A 17,629-nucleotide genomic window follows, 5' to 3' on the forward strand; every position below is an offset into this window, starting at 1 on the left:
AAAACTCAACATGCGTTATATACAGAAACCTGAACCAGGACTAATCCTGTTATAGACAAGAAGGTTAAGGTATAAACAGGAGTATGAGGAACTCTTCCCACTCCTTGCTAATTTAACTGCCGGATCCGGATCCACTAAAATCACTGTGTGTAATCCAAAATTATATTCAGAGAATCTTTCTCTATCCACTTTCTCGTATTTGTCCTCTTCTGTCGAGGATAATTCCCCGATTCCGACTACCACGAGAATGTAAGTGTGTGCTCCTATTTCACCACGGTAACTGCTGATAGAGGATACATTTTTTTTCTAGTTTTCTTTATACTTCGTTTATATATATATTTTTCAAATTATTATAGTTAATTACTTTAAGATGTCATGTGGAACATCGATAAATGGTAGCAACAAACATTTTGTAAAACAAAAACTTGGCGAAAATAAGAGTGGCGGAGAATTTATTGTTCTTCTGGTCCGTTCTACGCCCTTGATTGGAGAACTGACAGTAAATGTAAAATTTGAAGGATTTAACATGTATTTCTTTATTGACGTTCATAACTGTACTGTGTACATTGTGTTACCTAAATGAATAATTTATTTTGAATTTGAATTCAAATCTTTGCTTAAGCTAAAATTCAGAAACATATTAACCATGTAAATTAAACAAACACTAGTTGGTTTCTTACTCAATTAATAGAACCTCAGCAATAAATAAGAATGCAAAAAATATTACCTAGACTACTAGAACACAAGGAGCATAATTTTACAATATTATTTTTCTGGAAATCAGCATTCTTTCTCTTCAAAACAAATATTGTTTTCCGATAAAACAAACCAAATAAATGACGATGATACTCTGAAACTTGTAAATAAGTTTTAAAATAGATTGTTTGGAATTTTTTACACATCTTATCAACCGTTTTAATTCCTCAACTCGAAAACACGGCGCCAATGATATTGAGAGCAACTCTACCTGCGTAAAATGCGCTTAGTCACCGATACTTTCTTCGAATCCGAGCATGTCATATATGCCGTTACATTGACCTCTTGAGCCTTCCTTGGGTCTTAGACAAGTTCCTTTTCTTATATTTGTTTCGAAGCGATGTTATATTACTGATCAAATCGTATTGATATTTGTTTAGCACTCTTTGTATAAAGGTGAAACGAAAGTATAATGATTTAGATATATAAAAGAGCGTACCAATTATTAAAAGGATACTTAGAGATACTTAGTACATTTTTTATAACTTTTTTGTATGTATCTAAGTAACATTACAGCTGTTTCCAATTTAAATAAAGCCATAAAATCAATTTATGTATTTCCATTACACAATGCACACGTTCGTTCATTACCATACTGTATTTAAAGTATGGATTTATGGATCAATAGTTAGCACGCAATGAGCCTGTTTTAACAGAGACTCACTGTTTGACACGCAGTTTTTCATTTGCAAGTTGCTAATTAGATGTTTACATAAGTAATGTATAAGATTTGAATTAATAAAGCGTGACGATTTACCTAATTAGGTATTGAATAGCCGATATCAAAATATCCAAACAGGGAATCAAAATATTCATTTAGAAAATAATTATAACATTTTTCTTTAACCTGTAGACAGTTTTATGTTGGTAAGATAGTTATAAGCTGATCTGAAAATGATTAAACATAATCCTTTACAAGCTTAGTTATAGTAATTAGGAAGTAGTTCATTGATGTAATTTATTAAGACTATATTTTAGAATATTTTAGCATTTTATTTATTTAACAAAATAAGCTACCATTACAGATTACTCCAATGCGGTAACTATTTACAAATTCATCACATACACAATAGTATGTACAACACCACGATAAGCGGGAGTAGTAACGGCGATCGATATCGCTTCATAACGTTACCATCAGGCACCCTGAGGCACTGGAGCATTGCTTGATTTCCCATTGGATTTCCTTTCCATTCCTAACCACTTTATTAGATTTGTGGTAAGCGCAAAATCATGGCGCACTCTGAGTTCCGTGCAACCCACAAAACCTATTATAGTTGGTAGGTATGTTTGCCATATCTGCTAAGCCTGCACCTTACGCAGCTCAGGTCTGGGCGTCGTGATCATCAAGGAAATATCTGGACCGGACTATGTGTTTCCACTGGTGTATGTCCAGCGCCTCTTTTGTGACAGTGTATAGTTTTCAGGACGATGAGTCTTTGCCTTCTGTGTTACGAATCACGATCAATTTCGCCGAGTTCTCATTGCCTCTGCGCATAAAGCATTAGTTACAAGCATATTCTGACGTAAGAGAAGTGGACTAAATCCAACGATCTTATTACCGGTCTTCAGTGAGTTTTTACACGAACTTCAATATTCAGGTAAAGTGGCGTCAGCCGTCTATTTAGAATTGGTAATTGCATATTAATAATTTTCAGTTTCGTATAAAAGTGCATGTTAGTTTTTACAAGGTATATTAACGTCTGTGCTGCTTTAACGAGAGGTTTTGTGCCACCAACAAAATGTCTCCACTAATGGTAAGGAATAATATTGAGGTATGTCAATGGAACTGGGCAAGACATAATTGTTATTTCTTTGCAGGTTCTGTTTGTTGTCTCCATGGTGTATGGAGTACTAGGAAAAGGTTAGCTAACTTTGAATAGCTTTCGTAACATAATATATTAGTAGCTTTTATAACTTTAATTTATTTCAGCTGTTTTAAAAAACAAATCTGTTGCGGACTCAAAATCTGAGCAAACTGGCTACTACTCACCTGCAATCTTATCGGCACCAGTTCATGGAGGTATTGCTCTGGATGCTGGTCTCGGAAATCTTGGTGGAGTTGGTCTCAGTGGACTCGCTATTGGTGAAGCCGGTGGAGTAGCTCTTGGCTCTCTAGGTGGTCTGGGAGCTGGATCAACTGCATCATTGAACAGCGCCGGTGCAGTAGGCGCTTCACAACTTAGCGCTATTCAGAATGCTCAAGCTGTTCAAGCAGCTCAGATCGGGAACGCCGCTGCTGCAGGTATCCAGAATGCGCGCGCTGCTGAAGTTGCTGCTAGAGCAGGACAGGCTAACGCCATTCAAAATGCCCAGGCTTTAGACGCAGCCCGTATTGCTAACATACAAAGGGCCCAAGCCGCTGCTTTAGAGAACGCCAGAGCGGCTGAGGCAGCAAGACGTGCTGCCGCTGCCAGCGCCGTGGAATTGTCTAGAGCCGTTGAAGCTGAACGCATTGCAAACGCAGCTCGTTTACAAGCCGTCGCTCTTGCAAACTCACGAGCCATAGAAGCCGCTCGCATCGCTAACGCTGCAAGAGCTCAGGCAGCTGCCGTGGCGAGCAGTGCGGCTCAGGCTCAATCAGTTGCTGATACAGTTGCAAGACAAGACAGTCTGTTGCTGATAGACAATAATGGACTTGGTGCTGTTGCTGGCACAGTTGGTGGTGCTGCGATTGTTGCTGCTGGCCCAATTGAAGTTACTGGTACCGCGTATGGTGGATATGGACATGGCTATGGACATTAAATATACTATGAGACGTCATTTGTTCTGATGATGTAGTTAAAACACTATATCATTTACAGAAATTTGCTAAAATAAAAAATACTTAATTACTGTAAATATACAATAGTAGTAAATCTTATTTGGAAATTGTTTTATTTACTTAATAACATAAGTCAAAACGATAGTAGTAGGAAGTATTACAAAAAAAATCAATTATATTTACTGTTATCTACTGACTGCCTCACTCTCGTAAGTTAAGCTTTTAATGCGAAAGTGTATTATATACCTATATATATTTCTGATATCTGAATACCTATCGAAATATCTGTTACCAAGATTGTAAATACAAAAAAAATGTTAAAGGTACATATTTTGCTATGGCAAGAGATGGTATAATTGATGGTAGTAGTAGTACTTTTAAGCATATAAAACTCAAATTAAATTTAAACTAGAAAATGCCTAGCATAAAACTATATTAAATGAAATCAATAACTCAAACGCATCATCGAATGCAAAACGAAATGAGTTTATAGATTAAACAATTATTTGCTAGAGTTAATTAGTTGCAATTGACTGACAATAACCATTTGTTTTTTTTTATAAAACAATCAGAATGTTAATTTAATGCTACCCATAATCTCGAGAGTCTTGCAAGAGCATTTCTTCCTACTGGCCCTGGCGTTTTAAGAACGCTCCTCTCTTCAAGGACCCCAAAAAGGATTGATATGTGTTATAATCTCTTTATTTTAGGTATCATGGCTACAAATTCTCTCATAATGTTAAAACAATTATCGACGGTAATAAAATCGATATTTCGTTTACGAGTATATCACATAAAAAAATGGACTTAATTTGTTAAATTACAATATTATTTATTTGTATTGAATGGACTGGTTCTAAAAGAGTTTTATAAAGTATGTATTATTTATATACAAGATACTTATTCGGCTAGTTTTTGAATTTCGGATATCCACATCCACGGATGGTGGTACCATTGTTTGAAAATACAAACAAATACTCTCATAATGTTAAAGCAATTATCGCCGGTAATAAAATCGATATTTCGTTTACGAGTATATCACATAAAAAAAATGGACTTAATTTGTTAAATTACAATATTATTTCTTTGTATTGAATGGACTGGTTCTAAAAGAGTTTTATAAAGTATGTATTATTTATATACAAGATACTTATTCGGCTAGTTTTTGAATTTCGGATATCCACATCCACGGATGGTGGTACCATTGTTTGAAAATACAAACAAATACTCTCATAATGTTAAAGCAATTATCGCCGGTAATAAAATCGATATTTCGTTTACGAGTATATCACATAAAAAAAATGGACTTAATTTGTTAAATTACAATATTATTTCTTTGTATTGAATGGACTGGTTCTAAAAGAGTTTTATAAAGTATGTATTATTTATATACAAGATACTTATTCGGCTAGTTTTTGAATTTCGGATATCCACATCCACGGATGGTGGTACCATTGTTTGAAAATACAAACAAATACACATTGAATAGTAATCTGTCCGGTCTTGGGTTTGTTGTCGACTAATGCCAGAGCTTTTTACCATCCTTTGCCAGCGTGTACGTAAAGCGAAAGTATGCTTTGTCTTGGTACCCAGGACAGGTTTAGAGAAATTGTGAACACCCGAGAAACAACCATAACGATTTTGTGCGTCATTCGGAACACTTTCTTCGGTAAGTACAATTGATTTAAAATTGTTTTTAAAATAGTTGACTACAAATATTAATATATTGTCAATTTGCGGTTTTATTATTTGATTAACAACGAAAGTAAGTTAATATTTATAAAGATTTTATTTTTATTGACAAATTTAATTAAATATATTAATACAATTTATGGATTTTAATTGTGTTTAATGATAAATACTTTACAATTATCCTGCTAGATGCTAACATAATACAATTGTAATAATTTATTTTCATTATTTTGTGTTAAGATTGTTGTTACTTTCGTAATACACGAATATGAATAAAAATAATTTATTTATTTACCCACTTTAATTAAGGGCAAAACAAATAATCTAAAATATTATTCTAATCTTTTACACTTTCAGGTCATCATGAGATTCTGGTTGTTAACAACATGTGTGCTGACGGTGGTGGTATCCTCTCTCTGTCAACAACAACCTTATAACCGATATGATAATTTCAATGCGGATTCAATCATTCAAAACGAAAGGATCCTATTGGCGTACTACAAGTGTGTGATGGAGAAGGGACCGTGTACTAAGGACGGAAAGAATTTTAAACGTAAGTCTTGTGCCTTTGCTCTTATATTTTGGTAGGCGCATTTAAATTTATACATTTATAAAAACTTCATTGATATACGTTCTCGCGTATCATCGATATTTAAATAACACACGAAATGTGAAGCTATGTAAATAATATTGTAAAGATTTAATGGAAACATGGTTGTTGTATATGTGGAAAATAACTTGGACTTTATTAAGCCTGAAAAACAGGGAAAAAACAAATGAGAAACAGACTTGACATAAAAGACAACGCAAGTCAATGGAGCAAAAGGCGCGAACATTACAAGAAAAATGTTTTGTTGTGTTTATATTCATTTATTAAAAGCCTTATTTAAATCTTTAGTAGTACAAGCGTAAATCAAAGGCTAGCGTAGGCCCATTTCTTAAACTATCTTTTTAAAATGTAGTTTTTAGAATCCAGAGAAATTGCCATGCTTGCTACCACTTTTTTCACGAACTAATTATACTGACAAGTATCTTGTTAGTTGGTACAACTATTACACTTATGATAATACAAATAATGTGTCAAAATACAATGTTTGAAAAGGTATTAAAAAGCCCTAAAAAGTTATCTTGTAGTTTTCTACGTTATCTGTAATAGAGAAGATATCGTATAAAGTCCAATAGCGTTCTGCTTTCTCTGTATTCAATTCTTGACTTTCACCAGACTTTTGATTTGTGTCTAAAAGAAAGCGATTTTTTTCTATTAACGAGAACACTTAAGTAACATTGTATTTATAAGACGACATCATATGTTTTTATTGGATTTTTCAAAATCAATATAACACACATAAACGTAGAAAGGAAACCTAGGTCCGTTAAATCTCAGTGAAAACAATTTGCGAATGCTTTATAAGTTCTACTTGTAAATTGGGCAAAATATTTTTTTTATTAATAATTGTTAATAGCAAATGCGATACATTTCTTTTGGGTTTTATAGTATTTTAAATTTATAAATAGAATATTAAAGTACTTAAACAAAATGTCTACAATACAATTTTTTAAAACAGACTAATAAAATCTACCAAGAAACCACAATTATGACGATTAAACAAATATATGTTAATAGCACCTGAATCTTAATTTAAAACAAATTAAATAACACTCTCCATAGTAGCTGATCATTCAAAGAAACCACCACACGCAATAGTCGCCGAGCGAGTTTGCTTATCTTGTTAAAGCCGTGTACAAATTATTTGAAGAAGTCTATCAAGTATGAGGGTGTATTTAACCAATTACCGTCTTATATTCGTAATATGCGTCCAACCAATTTAAACGGGTATTAAAGATACATATCAGAATGAGCCTAGAAGACTAATATTAAGACGGCTGATAGCGACGTGTATCTCGTTCGTATATATTAAGTTTCTCATGAAAATAAAAAATACATTTTTTTTTATAATAAGAAATAAAGTTGTATAAACATTTACTATAAAAATAAACAATTCAATTAATTTCTCATTATCATTGCAGGAGTTCTACCTGAGACGATCCAAACAGCCTGCGGAAGGTGTTCTCAAAAACAGAAGGCAGTTGTGAGAAAAATGCTTCTCGGTATACGTTCGAAGAGTGAAATTCGTTTCACTGAGTTATTAGAAAAGTACGACCCAACCGCAACAAACAGAGACGCTCTCTACAACTTCTTAGTTACTGGGAATTAGAAGAAATAACCATTGTGTAAACTTTACTTTAACAATGAACAATGGATCTTGTAGTCGATGTATGAGGTCTGGTAATATCTTATACCCTAGAATAATTCTAGCCGACCTGATATTTTTGACCTGCCGTCTCTGAATCTCACCTTACGAGTCATAAATATGATGGAAGTAAACTTAAATTAGCGTAAATTTAGAACTATTTATTTTAATTGAACGAGTACTAGTTTCCTAGCTACCGATTTTTTTTAATGTGTTACAGTTAATCGCATTATACAGGGAAAACTCTATATAGGGACGATGAAGGAAATGTCTCGCGTTTATTAGAGATGTATACCTTACATTGTATGGACAAGGTCAAACCGATTAAAGCCCAGTAATTCGATTGGAATTTTAGTTTACTATATATGGAACAATTCTTAAAGCAACTTTAGTAAAATTCTCAAATGTATGTACTGTTTTGATATTGTTATTGTATATGTGATTATCAAAATAATTGTGGGCAAAAATTGAATCTTCAAAAATGTGTGGTTTAGACAACGTGATGAAAGTAAATGTAATGATTGCCAACCCTAATATTCCCTGCAATATACTCGTAGTTGTGAACAGGGTCCACATGTTGGATATTAATAGCTACTGAATACTAAAAAGGGCTGATGCTCAACGTCATTTAAATGTGTAGTAGATATAATATAACAACAATTCTTGAAACAGTGCATTATTTACTTCCTTATAATGCTTTAGTTAAGTATATAATAAATAAACATGTCACATTATGGAGTTGTGTATTTTTCCATTATCTACTATGTAGATGATCGCTCTTAGAACAACGCTGATCTGTAATTTGCGTTGACCACAAAGCAACGAGGTCTTAAACTGGATTACTGACGCATCATTGTTAATATTCTAATAGCATTTTCTTAGTATTCATAAACAAATGACTAGTATAAAACACATATAAGATTGATCGCGCAAAGATCGAGATCAGACCGTAAACACTACTAATATGAAATTAATCGTGCTATTTTGTTTATTTATGTTTGCCTATGCGCATGACAAATATGATAGTGTCGATATTGATATCTCAGAAGTGTTAAGTAATGAAAGGCTATTACTAGCATACACTAAATGTTTGATAAACAAAGGGCCATGCACTCCCGAAATAAAGAGAGTAAAGGGTATGTATTAATATTTATTAACTAAGAAGAAAACAAAAACATCCTTAATCCAAAAATAAAATATCCTTAACTATAATACTAAGTACTTTTATCAGCCAAGGCACGACGGAAAGTTTCGTACGACACCCAACCCTGAGAGTGGTATTCCTGGGCTTTGAGCCATATAGAGTCAAATGATTCGTCCGTAAACTCTTCTCCAATATTTTCAAATACCTTCCTCACGGTTTTCGCGTCTCTTTTTGCGAACATATCACGGTGACTCACTCCATGCAATGTTAAGATACTTGGAGATATACAGCACTTGGCATCAGATTCTTGAGGGAGAAAATCACGGTCGGCTCTGCATAACCCGTCAGGCGTTATTGGGTAGTCCTTGTCTAAATACCTACCAGATGGTACACCAGCCATATATTTTTGTGTATTTTCTACATTTTCTTTACACATTTCAGAATATGTCGTGCGATAATCTATATTTTCTTCAGGGATATCGCTGATTTTTGGAAGCTCGAGAACAGGTTCTCTATAATTCAGCATATGAATGAACTTTTTATATTCTATTCTCGACCCATCTAATATATTCCATATAGACATTAAAGGTTCAAGAAGTTCCTCGTTAAATCGAATATATTTTAATTTACATGTGTCATAGATGATATCCTTTGGCAACCATCCTGTTTTTTGAGTATCCAAATATTTTATTTCCAAATAAAATTTCGGGAAAAACGCTCCATCGAAGCGCTTAGACATACACTTTCGCAAAGTATTCAGATGCGCTAAGCATTCTTTTAAGAATTTTCGGTCTGGATTCAGTTCCACTGTCAGGCATTCGGGCACTCCGATACCGTCTAAAGATTCAACTTTGCCAAACGCAAACCCTTTTGGTACACAATCAATATTATTATTTGGCTCTTGAGTTTCTCCTACTCTTGCAGTATTTTTATAATTAAACCTAGCTTGCAGAAAATGCATCGGTATTTTAGAATTATTTCCTACATATATTCTATCATCAGTTAAACAACAATTCATTCGTTTGCTCGATGAATCTATATTTGTTTTCTTTCCGAAAGTTTGATTCGCGTTAAACGAACAGTAATTACGCTGAGTTTGAAGTCCACATCTCTTTGAACGTGGGACTTGATCTTCTATACATTGTGTGGGAAATATTACCTCGTAAGAAGTTAAGCTTGGCGGATACTTTTTTCCCATAGTTGTTCCATATACGTTTAAGCCTTCAGGTAGATTTCCTTTTGGATCTGGCACTTTTCCCATTTCTTTTTTCCAGTATGAGGTGCATTGTGTATTTTTAAAGTCGTCAACCAACGTTTGAAATTTGGTTTTCATAGGTGGATTAATCAGATCAGCTGATTCGGTGAACATTCCAGCATTTCGCATATCACGCTGACTTGACAATTGGCGTGGATCATAGGATGTTTCAGGTATAATAATGTCATGTAACAGGGCATCGGCGTGATCTTGAAGCTGATAGCATGGAAAAATATTAGAAATTGACGCATTGTCCAAATTTGGAAGACCAGCAGCACATATCTTTTTATCACGCTCAATAAACATATTGATATTTCCTTTCCCACCACTTGTTCTAATAGTCGAGCCCCTTGACATGTTTTGAATTGCTGTAAATATTTCGTTTGTTGGTAGAGATAAATAAATATCGGTATTTGGTTAAACGTTTGGCCAGAATATCACAATCCAGTATTATCTTATAACTGACATTATGTCAATTTTAGGAATATTTTATAATGTTTACCAGTTTGTATGGAGCTAGGAACTTTTTGTATGTTGAGATATAGTCTGTGGAATATCCACAAGTAAAATTGCTTGTAACTTTAATATACATTGTTGCGAGTGAGAATATCTACATATATTGTATATATAAATAAATAGTTTGTCTCACTTAAACTGGAGAACTGTTAGACTGATTTTCCTAGTTTAGATCTTAAAATATATTATAACAATTTAGTATACTATATTCTTTCTTAATCTATCTATCGTAAACGTCGTTAACGGTGTTATTGATTGTTACTTTATGTTTATCTTTTACGTAAAGTCCTAAACCGATTTTGTTGAATTGTTTGTGTGTTCAAGTGGATACGAGAATCGTTTAGATTTACAATCACTTTTTTGAAATATCTAAGATCTGTTTACAGTACCATAATTGTTGGGTCCGCTTTATAGTGAATAATATAATTTTCTAATGTTTATTGATACAGATAAAATTCCTGAAATATTAGAAACAAACTGCGCTAAGTGTACGGACCGGCAAAAGCAACTTGGAAAATCTTTAGTTAAAGAAGTGAGAGCGAAACATCCAAACATTTGGACAGACATGGTATCATACTACGATCCTCAAGGAAAGTATCAAAAAGAATTCCAAGAATTTCTTAACTGAAGATTTTAAAGACAAATGTATAAAGGGTGGTGAAATTAAAATATGTCACAGTAATAAAGCATTTTATTTATTACGTATAAGTTTTTGAACCTCTTTTTCCCCAATTCACTCAGTCTTATTATTATCTACAGAATTAGATAAATTTAAAGCTCTATTAAATGTTTCATAACAGACCCAACCACCTGAATGATACTTCTTAGCTTCTTCCCAAATCTCGTTAAATTTTTCATCAGTAAATATTTCACCTGCTGCTTCAAAAACCCTTCTTACAATTAGAGGTTCTCGTCTAGCATACATATCTCTGTGATTTACATGGTATAAAGTTAAAATGCTTGGATTAAGACAGGCTTTCATGTCAGATTCATGGGGTAGGCAAGTTCTATCTGCTCGGCAGCAACGTTCAGGAGTAACTGGATAATCCATATCAAAGTACCTACCCGATGGTAAACCGGCCATTCGACTTCTATCTTCATCTTTTCCAGGCTCTACCATTTCTGTATAAGTAGTTGAAAATGATAGGCATTCATCGGGAATGTCCTTCACTTTTGATAGATCTGGCGATGGTTCTCGGTAGTTTATTACATGAACAAATGTCTTGTACTCAATGTTTTCTCCATCATACGCTTGCCACATAGACAACAGAGGCTCTATTAACGAGGAGTCGAATCGAATAAGTCTTAAGGCACACAAATCATAAACAACTTTTTTAGGTAACCAATCACTTCTTTCTTTATCGTAATATTTTATATTTAAATAGAAATCACGAAAGAATGATGGCAAAAAACGTTTTGACAATGATTTTCGAAGAGAATTTAAGTGTCCTAAGCACTTTTTCAAGAAATGCCGTTCTGGATTTAATGCACAATATGATAAACATTCTGGTAAATTGTCAGGAGGTTTTAATTTTCCAAAAGCGTAGCCTGCTGGAACGTTATTTATATTATTATTTGGAGTTACAGCGTTTCCAATTCTTGATTGATTAGCTTCTAGATATTTAGCTTGAAGTGTATTTAAAATCGTTCGGCCCCCTTTTCCGAGAACTACTCTATCGTCAGTAAGGCAACATTTAGCATATGTACCGCGCTTATCAACATATGTTCTGTGCCCGAATGTTACATCTCCATTATACGGAGGAGAACAGTACACACGGTCTAATTGCACTCCAGCTTCTTTAGAACGAGGTGTTTTATCGGGTAGTGGGTCTTTCGGCATTACAACATCATATAACCTGCCGTGAAATGCTGTTTTCTTACCAAAAGTGGTACCAAAAGTATCCATACCATCAGGAAGCATCGGCACAGGATCACGGACCTGCGCAAGTGGTCTGCTCCAATAAGACGCATACGCGGTATCCTTAAAATCATCCACAAGTGTTTGGAATTTGGTTTTTATTGGAGGATTTATCAATTGCGCAACCTGACCAAATGGGCCTGCGAAGCGTTTGTCTAATGGAATCGGGCGTCGTAAAGGTGGTAATGGTCGAGGAGGTTCCGGTGGAAAGATTGCATCACTCATAAGAGCATCCACTTCATCTTTCAATAAGTAATGTTCTAATGAATCAGAAACTTTGTCATCTGGCTGAGCAGAGGGTAATCCTGCTGCACATATTTTCGGATCACGTTCGATAAACATTCCCCAATTACCCTTTCCACCAGATGTGGACCTTTGGCAATCTACCGGCATTTCAATCGAATAAAAATAAATACAAAGTAAATAAATTATCAACAATTATTGTAAGAATTATCAAAAATGGTTACAATGTTTACATTGCATGATTTGACATCTTTCACAAACAAATGGTTTATTTTTCTTATATAAAAATAGTTCAATATAAAATTAATACAATTACATTTCTATTTCTATGAAACAGGTCGATTGACTACTAAAGGTGCCTAATTGAATATGTATTACCATTTTTGGTCTATCTCATACGTCTTTGATTTAACGTCGAAATTCACGATGCTTAGAGATTGAGAAAGAGAAGATGAAGAAGAATTCGGTGGGGTCATCACAATTTAAAATTTGTACTTTGAGGATTTGAACTTGAGGTTGTATTGCAACTCGATCAGTAGCCACAGAGCCTTCAAGATAACTTACGTAAAATAATTATGTATACTTTATACGACGTCGCAAAATAATGATTACTTAGCGAATGTATCTAATAACAGTGCAATGTACTTTATAAATACACACAGAACATTACTACGCAATTTAGTTACAGCCTCCTTGATAGAGAAACTTGAGGTAAGACGTTTGACATATATTTATTTATTTTACAAAATAAGCTACCATTACAGTTACTCCAATTCGGTAACATTTTTTATTTACATCATATAAAAAACAACACAACAGTAATTGATTACAATATTTACAAAAAGACTAATTCTTACAGTTCCTATTTTTTTCGTTATGTCAAGAAAAGTCTTTTTAATTTATATACATATATATAAATCCGTACTGCAGTGATATCACCATCCTAAGAATTGTAGAAAGCATTGTTGAAGATGTGCTAAATATTTTTAATGATAACAATATATGTATTAGATGACAAATAGATACTTATTATAAGGTGATACAATAAGTAAGAGGGGTACAAAAATGACCCACTTGCGATGCCTTAATTAAAGTTGGTATATTTCTGGTATAAAGAAAGCAACTAAAGTATTCTTAAGAATTAAGATATGCATTATTTTCACATCATCTCGACGTTCGTCATTCCACAGCAGAGCGTTGTTCAAAGCAGGTTTTGTCGCGAACCAGCACTATGTGTAACCAGCTGTCCATTGAAGTATTTCCGAATCAATTCGACTTAGACTTAGGGTTCTTCCAGAATAGAGCGTACCAATTCTCAAATGTCAGAAACGCATTTTCGAGGCTTTTGCCAATGTGAGTGTAATGGACAGAGGTATCACTTAACATCAGAAGAGCCTCCTGCCCGTTGCCTCCTGTTATATAAAAATAATGCAGTACATTAGGTTACGTATATTTGTTTCCCAGTGACTCATTGACGTGTATTTTCAGTAATGCTCGCAGTATGCTTCCTTGTTTATATTGTAACACCTGTTTTATCCGACTATTATAACCCTCGATATGACGACTTCGACATCAACCCTCTAATAGAAAACGACAGGATACTAGTGAGCTACTCCAAATGCTTTCTCGACCAAGGTCCGTGTACACCAGAAGCAAAAGATTTTAAAAGTAGGTATTTAAAAAAAACTAATTTAATCCATGATGCCTTTAAATTTAGTTTATTTTAACGAACTTAAGGCCCCATCCCAGCACGAATTACTGTGTCAGTGTTTCGGGGTGGACTGCGGTGCGCAGTGAAGAGCTGGAGCACTGAGGCGCGCCAGCCCGTAATAACAATTAGTTATGTAAAACATTAAATTAATGCAATTTTATTAATTTTTTTTTCTGAAATGGATTACTTGGCCTGCGATAAAATATATCGTGTAAATTTCAAAATCATGTTCTTTATACATTTTCGTCATAAAATGAATTCAAAGTGGCTATGTTTGGATGTTTTGCTATCGGGCGAAGTTATTTAAATCATGTATCAATCTTCAAAATGGAATGGAACTATTTCCGTTACTTCGTTTTTTGTTTCTATATTTGCAAGTTATACTTGTATCTTGAGATAAGTATATTTGCAATTAGCAACTGCTTCTATGATGCAGGCAAACGTGGGGTAGTGTCAAACCCAAAAATTGTTAACATGAATCAGACCCAAAAGGTCTACCTATTTATCGATAAAAATAAAATTATCAAAAGAAATGGATACAATCTGAGGCCAAAACTCATTAAGCGCTGAAATAATTATATCTTTAATAAATATTAAACCTTGTACTTGCTACAAGTTATAGGTATATCTAGATTTACAAGTTAAGAAAATATTCTTATTATTTTTAATTTGTAATGATTTTCAGAAGTTATACCGGAAGCATTAGAGTCATCATGTGGAAAATGCTCCCCAAAACAGAAACAGCTTATCAAAACGGTAATAAGAGCTATAATAGCGGCTCACCCTTATACTTGGGACCAGCTCGTAAATAAATATGATGGAGAGAAAAAACATAGGGAAACATTCAATAAATTTCTTGAAGAGAAAGATAGATAGTAATACTTTTCATTTGTAAACAAGATTGATTCATTTCCATAAACCCTACAATGTAAATGTTTTTACACCTTCATAGATGCAATAAATAAGTAATTATTATCGAGGACAGAATTTAAAATAGTTCTTTACAATTCCTCATCATTCAATGGAATAAGGAAAGACATATATGGATGTACAGTCCTTAAGACATTATAGATATTTATGTAATTTTTAATTGAAATTACAATTTATGTTTTTAGTTTTAATTTAAAATGGGAAGTTACAGGGTAAAATTAAGGGTTTTTGTATGTATGTTGTATATTAAACATTAATAAATATGTTGTATACAAAACAAAAACCAAGATGTAAAAAATTATCCATAAAAAAATATGACCTAGCGTGCGCTGTGGAAACTATTGACGATAGAACAAAAAATCTCGTACACTATTATAGAACGTACCAATATTTATCGCCAACGTTGCTAACGTTAGCCTATCCCGAATCAAAACTCTAAAATATGAAATTATTTTGCCGCCACAAAACAAAACTACGTCAAATGTTGTCTATAGGTAAGTTCTAAGACATTAAAGTTCTACAAATAAATATCTTCTCTAATAGAAGAAAGTTTAGCATTTAGAGTTTTTTTTTATTTAATGAATTTAAAAATGTATTAGTTATAAATTTTCGTTGTGAAGTATAATCTGTATATATATCGTGTGTATATTGATATAAATTATGAATGTAAGTGTGTAATCATTTGTATTAATATCAAATGTTAAGCGATAGTTAGTCTAACCAAATCATACATGAATGTTACTCATGGCCCTGCAAAGCCAAGATTATTCTCTACAAAATGCTCCAATTTCAAAAAAATATAAAGGAAGAGAAGAAACGAGACCACTTTGCTATGCCATGGTTTTAATATTTTTTTTAATTCTTAATAATTAAAGGATTTATTCAATTACGTATACGTGTAAATACCGGAATCATGAAATGTTAAGTATGATAGGAAGTATAGACAATACATTAAAAAACCATACATATATTTGGACAAATTAATATTTTTATAAATAATCGACTGAGGACAATTTTTATATTATATTGAAAAAAAAAACAATAAATGAACTGAATAAAACTACGTGAACCACCACATTTATGTTTCTTTGACAGCGTCAATCTTGTCCTTGTATCTCTGTTGGTACTGGTCTTTTGGGTCGTATTTTGAGGCCAATTCCTTCCATAACGCCGGACGCTTGTTCACCAAGTGCCTTACGACTTTGTCCGCGTTACTCTTTTGTTTCGCTGTACATTTCTTACATTCGTTTTCTAATGCGTCTGGAAGAGTTTCCTTCAAGGTTTTCGCGTCTGGAGGGCACCTGCTTCTGTCCATAAGACATTCAACGTACCCTTTCAACAGGCGATCGGATTCCAATACTTCTTCAACGTTGACGTTGTCATACTTATCAGTGTATGTTGACGGTTTCCCCCAAGCTAAGGCAAGGCAGCAAAGACCCAAGACAAGTGCTAACTTCATTTTCCTGAAAATATGAATATTTTGGTTAAATTACTCTTGAATATTGTTTACCGTATGTCACAAACGTAGCAGTTTGATATGTGACTATTTCTTATCTATGGTTTGGAAACAGGGATATATACTTAAATTTATTACAGTCATGGTCAAACCTACGACTGCAGAAATCGAAGAAAAATTCGATCATTAATATTAAAAAAGCAATCAAAAACTTAAATAATGGCGTAAAAAATTCAGTGCTGGTCTAGTGGTTCCAGTGTGCGACTCTCATCCCTGAGGTCGTAGGTTCGTTCTCCGGTATACACCAATGGTATTTTCTTCCTATATGCGCATTTAATACATGCTCGTATGGTGAAGAAAATGATCGTGTGGAAACCGGCATATATACCCAAAAAGTCGACGGCATTTTAGATTACAAAATGATCATGTTACAGAAAGCCCAGAGGAAAGAAGAAGCAAAGAGGCCCAGAGGCAAGGTTATAGTGACAATGATTTATTTAATTATTGTAAGTATATAACTGTATATACAAATTATATTACTCTAAAAACGTCATTATAATAATGCAACGTGTCGACGTTATGTAAATATTGTTTTTAATTACTGTGATTCTATTGTTCCATTGTAACAACAATAATTTTAATTTAATGAGTTGTAAGAACATTATATTATGTATAATACGTTGTATGTTCTATAAAAATAAATTTATTCTCATCAATAATATTTTCACCCTACTTATGTTTGAAACTTTTGTTTACATAATTTTTATGATTTTTTTTGAAATTAAATAATTTTGTTTAAGCTATGACACAGAGTCGTAGATCTAAAGACTTTATCGTGGTAATAAATTTTTGTGCACCAATGCCTGGGCGCAATAACTACTCATAATGTAGAAAAGTATCGCGAGTAAATAATGTCATCTAAGGCCTTCATTACAGTGTATGTTTTACAAAGAACTACAAGGTAAGAAAATATAGCAAAAGAACCTAAAAAC

The 17,629-nt window shown here is 33.4% G+C and overlaps 5 protein-coding genes across 5 annotated transcripts; 3 read left to right on the forward strand and 2 right to left on the reverse strand.

The window, feature by feature from the left end:
- Positions 1–2,324: 2,324 nt before the first annotated feature.
- On the forward strand, positions 2,325–3,520 carry LOC123712750 (glycine-rich protein 1-like). Its single transcript, XM_045665996.1, has 4 exons — positions 2,325–2,357; positions 2,438–2,513; positions 2,578–2,620; positions 2,690–3,520. Exons 2-4 carry the CDS (start codon positions 2,499–2,501, stop codon positions 3,499–3,501), a joined length of 870 nt encoding a protein of 289 aa, XP_045521952.1. The 5' UTR covers positions 2,325–2,357; positions 2,438–2,498; the 3' UTR covers positions 3,502–3,520.
- A 4,857-nt stretch (positions 3,521–8,377) lies between these two features.
- Positions 8,378–11,080, forward strand: LOC123712759 (allergen Tha p 1-like). Its single transcript, XM_045666007.1, has 2 exons — positions 8,378–8,600; positions 10,829–11,080. Exons 1-2 carry the CDS (start codon positions 8,429–8,431, stop codon positions 11,005–11,007), a joined length of 351 nt encoding a protein of 116 aa, XP_045521963.1. The 5' UTR covers positions 8,378–8,428; the 3' UTR covers positions 11,008–11,080.
- LOC123712749 lies at positions 8,604–10,469 on the reverse strand. The gene has a single exon (XM_045665995.1). The coding sequence runs from the start codon at positions 10,218–10,220 to the stop codon at positions 8,679–8,681; it is 1,542 nt and encodes a 513-aa protein (XP_045521951.1). The 5' UTR covers positions 10,221–10,469; the 3' UTR covers positions 8,604–8,678.
- Positions 11,081–12,782, reverse strand: LOC123712747 (EF-hand domain-containing family member B-like). The gene has a single exon (XM_045665994.1). It carries the CDS (start codon positions 12,688–12,690, stop codon positions 11,113–11,115), a length of 1,578 nt encoding a protein of 525 aa, XP_045521950.1. The 5' UTR covers positions 12,691–12,782; the 3' UTR covers positions 11,081–11,112.
- A 186-nt stretch (positions 12,783–12,968) lies between these two features.
- Positions 12,969–16,646, forward strand: LOC123712762 (ejaculatory bulb-specific protein 3-like). Its single transcript, XM_045666011.1, has 3 exons — positions 12,969–13,251; positions 14,029–14,208; positions 14,937–16,646. The coding sequence occupies exons 2-3, from the start codon at positions 14,031–14,033 to the stop codon at positions 15,125–15,127; spliced, it is 369 nt and encodes a 122-aa protein (XP_045521967.1). The 5' UTR covers positions 12,969–13,251; positions 14,029–14,030; the 3' UTR covers positions 15,128–16,646.
- Positions 16,647–17,629: the final 983 nt, after the last annotated feature.

Source organism: Pieris brassicae, chromosome 8, assembly GCF_905147105.1.
Source record: "Pieris brassicae chromosome 8, ilPieBrab1.1, whole genome shotgun sequence".
Taxonomy (NCBI): Eukaryota; Metazoa; Arthropoda; class Insecta; order Lepidoptera; family Pieridae; genus Pieris; species Pieris brassicae.

Excerpts from the sequence above, each read along its gene's own strand:
- LOC123712750 (XM_045665996.1), top strand. Across the intron at positions 2,621-2,689 it reads GTATGGAGTACTAGGAAAAG|CTGTTTTAAAAAACAAATCT; the intron begins GTTAGCTAACTT and ends AATTTATTTCAG.
- LOC123712759 (XM_045666007.1), top strand. The coding sequence starts at position 8,429 with ATGAAATTAATCGTGCTATTTTGTTTATTTATGTTTGCCTATGCGCAT. Across the intron at positions 8,601-10,828 it reads CGAAATAAAGAGAGTAAAGG|ATAAAATTCCTGAAATATTA; the intron begins GTATGTATTAAT and ends TTATTGATACAG.
- LOC123712749 (XM_045665995.1), bottom strand. The coding sequence starts at position 10,220 with ATGTCAAGGGGCTCGACTATTAGAACAAGTGGTGGGAAAGGAAATATC.
- LOC123712747 (XM_045665994.1), bottom strand. The coding sequence starts at position 12,690 with ATGCCGGTAGATTGCCAAAGGTCCACATCTGGTGGAAAGGGTAATTGG.
- LOC123712762 (XM_045666011.1), top strand. The coding sequence starts at position 14,031 with ATGCTCGCAGTATGCTTCCTTGTTTATATTGTAACACCTGTTTTATCC. Across the intron at positions 14,209-14,936 it reads AGAAGCAAAAGATTTTAAAA|AAGTTATACCGGAAGCATTA; the intron begins GTAGGTATTTAA and ends AATGATTTTCAG.